The 6,419-nt window shown below is 42.8% G+C and overlaps 1 protein-coding gene and 1 pseudogene across 1 annotated transcript; both read left to right on the plus strand.

Moving 5' to 3' along the window:
* The first annotated feature begins 748 nt into the window (after window positions 1-748).
* LOC136454060 (uncharacterized) lies at window positions 749-1,970 on the plus strand (annotated as a pseudogene).
* A 1,628-nt stretch (window positions 1,971-3,598) lies between these two features.
* LOC136477718 (transcription factor PHYTOCHROME INTERACTING FACTOR-LIKE 13-like) lies at window positions 3,599-6,149 on the plus strand. Its single transcript, XM_066475966.1, has 7 exons — window positions 3,599-3,943; window positions 4,056-4,605; window positions 4,715-4,816; window positions 4,931-4,996; window positions 5,170-5,235; window positions 5,327-5,623; window positions 5,735-6,149. Exons 1-7 carry the CDS (start codon window positions 3,897-3,899, stop codon window positions 5,864-5,866), a joined length of 1,260 nt encoding a protein of 419 aa, XP_066332063.1. The 5' UTR covers window positions 3,599-3,896; the 3' UTR covers window positions 5,867-6,149.
* The last annotated feature ends 270 nt before the right edge of the window (window positions 6,150-6,419 follow it).

The following is a 6,419-nucleotide window of genomic DNA, read 5'->3' on the forward strand; positions in this document are numbered from 1 at the left end:
GGGCCGGCCCGTTGGTAGTGCCGGCCCTAAGGGGGGGCAGGAGGTGCGATGGCCGGGGGCCCAGGCGGGATGGGGGCCCAAGCCCAAATATATAAGACTCTGTACTCCAAGTGTCCAAATATATAAGTCTGCTGCTGCTTGTGACGCTGGACAACTACTTAAGCCTTGTGGGCCGGGGTTTCCAGTTCCAGAATTCCAGTCCAATACTAGTATACTACCTATAGCCAGTCCAATAATAAATGGCAGGCCAGGAGCCCGATCAAGCCACAACCTTCCGCCGATCAAGCTGCAGCCGCTCAGACTTCTGCTGATCCGCATGACAATCCGCATACGAGTATATGACAAGGCAGCCGAGGAACAGGCGAGACGAAGTGTCGATCCGCTTAGACTCTAGGAACAGGCGAGACCAAGTGCCGATCCGGCAATCCGCTCAGATGAATCCGCATACCACATACGACAAGGCTGATCCGCTCAGACTCCAGGAACCAATGAGACGAAGTGCCGATCGTGATCGACAAGGCAGCTGAGGGCCCCCGAGGCAGGGCTCGACGAGTCGACGACATCTGAAGATTTATCTTGGTTATTTCTTTTTGCCCTTTTTGTGATTTGTAAATCTTGGTTCTGAATCAGTTCATGTCTAAATTGTCTATGCACTAGGGTTTTTTTCCTTGTTCAAATTTTGTCTAGTACTTTGTACTCATATAGTCATGTTTTTCTTATAATTTAGGTCAGGTGTAAGAATTTTAGAATGTTACCTAAGAAACATTTGTCAGGGGCTGCGAAAATAAAACGGAAAAGACAAGAAGAACAATTTGTTCAGTCACAACAAGGTGCTTTAGATAAGTTTTTTTAGTTTCAAGTAGTGTTGTGCGTGATGACAACCCTATAGATGCACTTGATAATGAAGAAGAAGAGCAACAACAAGTTAATGATAATTTAAGTGAACAAGTTGATGCTATAGAGAATGGAAATTTACAGCATTCCTCTCAACCTGAAATTTCAATTGATAATGTGCAACCTTCTATTCATGATGTCTTTGATCCCAGAACTTGGGAGAATCTTGATAATAAGGGTAGAGATATTTTGATTGAAAAAGGACCGGTGAGAGAATTGAATCTTGAGTTCCCTGTAGATGCTCACAATAGACATTTTTCATATGCTTACTACTCCAGAAAGTTAAGCAATGGTGAGATGGTTGATAGAAAATGGTTGGTTTACTCTAAACATGTGGACAGAGTTTTTTGTTTTTTGCTGCAAATTATTCAAATCAGATCAGAATAAAAGTTTGGTAGCACACGATGGATTGAGGGACTGGAAACATCTTAGTTTAAGACTCAAGGAACATGAGAATAGTGTTGAGCATATAAGAAACATAAATACTTGGAATGAACTTAGGCTGAGGTTGAGCAAAAATAAAACAATTGATGATGATTTGCGACGAGAAATTGCAAAGGAGAGAGCGTTGGAGACAAGTTTTAGTAAGAATCGTTTTTGCTGTTAAGTTTCTTGCTAAACATAATTTGGCTTTCCGAGGGCAAAATGAGAAACTTTATCAAGCTAACAATGGTAACTTTCTGGGCACAGTTGAAATGATGGGTGAATTTGATCCAGTGATGCAAGACCATATTAGGTGGATTCAAAATAGTGAGATTCATCATCATTACCTTGGGCATAAAATTCAGAATGAGATGATTTCTCTTCTTGCAAATTGTGTAAAACAAAATATATTAAAGATCATTAAGGATGCCAAGTATTTTTCTGTGATTTTAGATTGTACTCCAGATGTGAGCCATGAAGAACAAATGACTCTAATTATTAGGCGTGTGAATATATCGAGGAATGTTCCAAGGGTAGAGGAGTTCTTCCTAGAGTTTTTGAAGGTTGATGACACATCAAGATTGGGTCTTTTTAATGAATTAAAGAGTGCATTGGCCTCTCTTGGTTTGAACATTGATGATGTGAGGGGTTAAGGGTATGATAATGGTTTAAATATGAAGGGGAAACACCAAGGTGTTCAGACGCGCTTTCTTGAAATTAATCCAAGAGCACTATATATGCCGTATGCATGTCATAGTCTAAATCTTATTCTTTGTGATATGGAAAAATCTTGCAGGTAAACTATTATTTCTTTTATATGTTATATATTGTTTTCATATAATATGCCATTATTTGGGATCTTACTATTTGTGATATTTGAAATCTTACGGGCAATCTATTTTTTTGGCACTATCCAACGTATATACACCCTGTTTGCAAAATCTACCAAAAGGTGGAAGATTTTGGTTGATAATGTCCTAGGATTAACAGTTAAGTCATGGTCTAATATTCGCTGGGAAAGCCGAATAAAAAGTGTTCAAGCTATCAGATTCCAAACTCCTCAAATAAGATCAACTTTAATAGCACTAGAGAATGCTTCAACTGATGACCCAATGGCAGTTAGTGAATGTCACTCTTTGGTGAGTGCACTTGAGAATTTTGAATTTATAGTTGGTTTGGTTATCTGGCATGATATTTTATTCTCTATAAATAAGGTTAGCAAGAAGTTGCAATCTAAAATTGTGAGTATAGATGCTACTCTCAAACACATTGAAGGTGTCATATCATATTTTAAGAAGTATAGAGATGAATGTTTCACTTCTAGTATGGATACAACAAAAAACATTGCGTCTAAATTGGATATAGAGACAATATTTCCTACAAAACGTCAACGAAAGAGAAAGAAACATTTTGATGAACAAGATGACCAAGACGAGAAAATACAACAGTCTGCTGTGGACTCCTTTAGAAGAGAGTATTTCCTAGTTATGATTGATTCTGCAATTGCTTCATTGACTAGTAGATTTGAGCAGATGACATCATTTGATAATGTTTTTGGGTTCTTGTTCAACTCAGAAAATTTAAAATCCTTGGATGAAGCTGATCTTTGGTTGCGCTGCAAGATTTTTGTGGAAACATTTTCTCATGATAACTCATCCGATGTTGAGAACAATGATTTTTTTTCAGAATTAAAGGTGTTGCAAGTGACTTTGCCAGATTCTTTGATGTTGGCGCCAAAGATTCTGAAGTTTGTTATGGATGCAGATTGCTATCCAAATATTTCAGTTGCCTATCGAATTCTTTTAACTGTACCTGTGACTGTAGCTTCGGCCGAAAGAAGTTTCTTAAAATTGAAGTTGTTGAAGAACTATTTGAGATCAACTATGTCACAAGAAAGGTTAAATGGCTTTGGCTATGTGCATCATCGAGAAGGATACCTTAGACACTATTGATCTCGATACCGTCCTTGATGATTTTGCATCAAAAAAATGTCCGAAGAAGTATCTTTTTATAAGAAGCAGCGGATATGATGGAGTTCTATTCTTCTTTAAGGTAATCATATTAATTCTAGAATTATAAATATATTGCTCTTTTAGTCTACGTTGTTTCTCGCTCTCGATAATTATTAGACATATTAAATTAAAAATATATTATTAAATTTATTTTTTCTATAAAATAAAATTATCCTATATATTCTAAAATTTTATGGTCTGAAGGCCCGTCGCGATGAGTTCGCCGGGGGCCTCAAAATCATAGGCCCGGCGCTGCCCGTTGGCCATCTATGGATAGAGGTAGACGTCAGCTCACTGCCTCCGTCGTCAGTATTCATCAGCAGCACCACTAGGCTTCTCTCTTCCGCAAACGAGAAGGATAGCTAGCTTTTAGCTTCTCTTCTCCTCCCCTTTCTTGTCTATCTTTTTTTCTTTCTCCTTCTCCTTCACCATCTCTTTGGGTTCTGCTTCGACGGAGAAGTTTCTGATTTTGATTAGTTCGCTGACGCCGGCTGTTCTTGCCACGGGCCTTCTCTCCTTCTGCAGGAGACGAGGCGTTCTTCTCTGCGACCTAGAAATCCTGACGTGATGGACGGCAATGTGAGGTCAGCGGCGAATCAGAAGAAGCCCATCGTGTAAGGATTCTGTTTTCGCCATTCGCTCCCCTCTCCTTTCGTGTCCATTGATTGATTGATGGTGCCTGGACGGACGCTGATTTGCGCGTGCTCCCTCCAATGGTGCCCGCAGCGCGGACGACGACCTCATCGAGCTGCTGTGGCACAACGGGAGCGTCGTCGCGCAGCCCCAGGCGCACCACAGGCCGGCGCCGCCCTCCGACCGCGACCGCCCGGGCACCATCGGCCTCACCGGCGAGGAGACCGCCGCGTGGTTCCCGGACACCCTCGACGACGCGCTCGAGAAGGACCTGTACACGCAGCTCTGGTACAGCACCATCGCCGACGCCGCCCCGCAACACGAGGGCACGCTCCTGGGCCCTACCTCGCAGCCTTCGCCGCCGCTGCCGCCGGTTGGGAGCAGCGGCGTCGACTCGAGCTGGGCCGGCGACATCTGCTCCACCTTCTGCGGCAGCAACCAGGTGCCCAGGACGCCGGCAGGGACCAGCGGGAAGGACGCGGCATTGCAGTCGGAGGGGCCGAGCGGCGCCGGCGCGCACGATGGCACATCGTCGTCCGGTGGGTCTGGAAGCAACTATGGGGGATCCGGGCTGCCCAGTGACAGCGTCCATGTCCACAAGAGGAAGGAGAGGTGTAGAGACGACTCAGATAGTCCGAGTGAGGTGTCTACTTTGTTCATCTTGTTTGGTTGGTTGTAATAATCTGTATTCTGAACGAACTACTAGGAAATAGGGATGCTTGAGTGGAATAGAATTGATGAGGAAATTGCAGGATGCCGAGTGTGAGGAGGCAACTGAGGAGACCAAACCGTCGCGGCGGCATGGGCCGAAACGACGGACTCGTGCAGCTGAAGTCCATAATCTCTCAGAGAGGGTGAGATCAGAATCAGATTGTGCTAGCAAAGAAAAGCCTATTTTCAGAAAGGCAGGCAGCTTGTTGGTAAATTGTTCTTACAGCGTTCTTGACTGCTGCTGAATGCTGATGTAGAGAAGAAGGGACCGGATCAATGAAAAGATGCGTGCGTTGCAACAGCTGATCCCGCACTGCAACAAGGTATATTGATACAGTATTATGCATCTTTTCTTGTCAGGTGTGCAAGTCCCTTGAATAATGAAACTCTGTTGGTGAGTGGTAACATATGTCCTTGATCATTGTCAGTATGTTTAGTTTGTTTTTTGGCCATCTCATTTTGTCTTACTTTATTTATCAACTCCAATTGTTTTCAGACTGACAAAGCGTCAATATTAGACGAGACGCTTGAGTATCTCAAGTCCCTCCAAATGCAAGTTCAGGTTAGTGGCTACTCCTACCTAAACTTACATGATCCCATACAAGATCATTTGCTGGTACCGAATGAAACTAAGAAATAAACATGTTTTTTAGATCATGTGGATGACTTCTGGGATGGCGCCAATGATGTTTCCTGGTGCTCACCAATTCATGCCACCAATGGCTCTAGGCATGAATTCAGGTTGCATCCCTGCAGCACAAGGCCTAAGTCAGATGCCAAGATTACCATACATGAGCCACCCCCTGCCAAATCATATCCCTCTGAACTCATCTCCAGCTATGAATCCAATGAATCCACTGAACTCTGCGAACCAGATGCAAAACGGTCACCTCAGGGAGGCAAGTAATCACTTCCTTCACCTAGATGGGCGAACAGCGGTAGTACCTCAGGTGAGATCATAGTATGATGACCCAGATGTCGTGGATTTCAGGGACAATTTCAACCTTTTGTCTGCTCATCACCTAGCTCATTAACTAAATAAACCGTCAATTGTTCTGCAGGTACCAGGACCCCATGTTTATGGACATCAAATAGCACAAGCCGAAGAACCCAATAGTATACTGGAAGTGGCTGCTAGTACTGTTGTGCCAACTTCTAGGGCAGGGCAACCACCTACTTTTGATGGAGTTTAGAATGACCAAAATCTTGTAAGGTGTTGCACTGATAGACTGACAATGATAGCATAGGTACCTCGAGTTGTATATCTGTACAGAAGTGTCAGCAGTATATTCTTTGACATCTAAGCTTAGTTTCAGAGTTATTATTAGGAGTCTAGTATAGGTAGCAAGACAACTGCCTGTCTACCACCATATTCTATCTGTGGAAGAACTTGAGCTGCATACTGCTGTGCAGTATACTTTTCAAGAGAGAATGGAATGGATGAGTATTATATGAAGCACAACCTGTGAGTTTTAACGGGTGGATCCCTTCCTTGAGATTGAATTGACAGTTTTGTACATATTAGGAAAGAGGTAGATAACGTCAAGACCAGTCGGTTTAACCATCCTTTTCTTGACACTTACAGGATCAAGAAAGGATCTTCTTTCTGGCAATCACTGAAAATACTGACATGATGAGGAACAGGTGGCATCTCTATAGCTGCACTGTAGTATATCTACATCAATATGGCAATATACTTGTCTGGGACATGAATGCTACAATTTACATGTAAATGCAGAGTTGCAT

This window comes from Miscanthus floridulus, chromosome 1, assembly GCF_019320115.1.
Source record: "Miscanthus floridulus cultivar M001 chromosome 1, ASM1932011v1, whole genome shotgun sequence".
Lineage (NCBI taxonomy): Eukaryota > Viridiplantae > Streptophyta > Magnoliopsida > Poales > Poaceae > Miscanthus > Miscanthus floridulus.

Bases quoted from the DNA above. Each gene is read 5' to 3' on its own strand.
- LOC136477718 (XM_066475966.1), top strand. From the start codon at position 3,897: ATGGACGGCAATGTGAGGTCAGCGGCGAATCAGAAGAAGCCCATCGT. The intron at 3,944-4,055 runs GTAAGGATTCTG...TGGTGCCCGCAG, and splicing joins AATCAGAAGAAGCCCATCGT to CGCGGACGACGACCTCATCG. The intron at 4,606-4,714 runs GTGTCTACTTTG...AGGAAATTGCAG, and splicing joins ACTCAGATAGTCCGAGTGAG to GATGCCGAGTGTGAGGAGGC.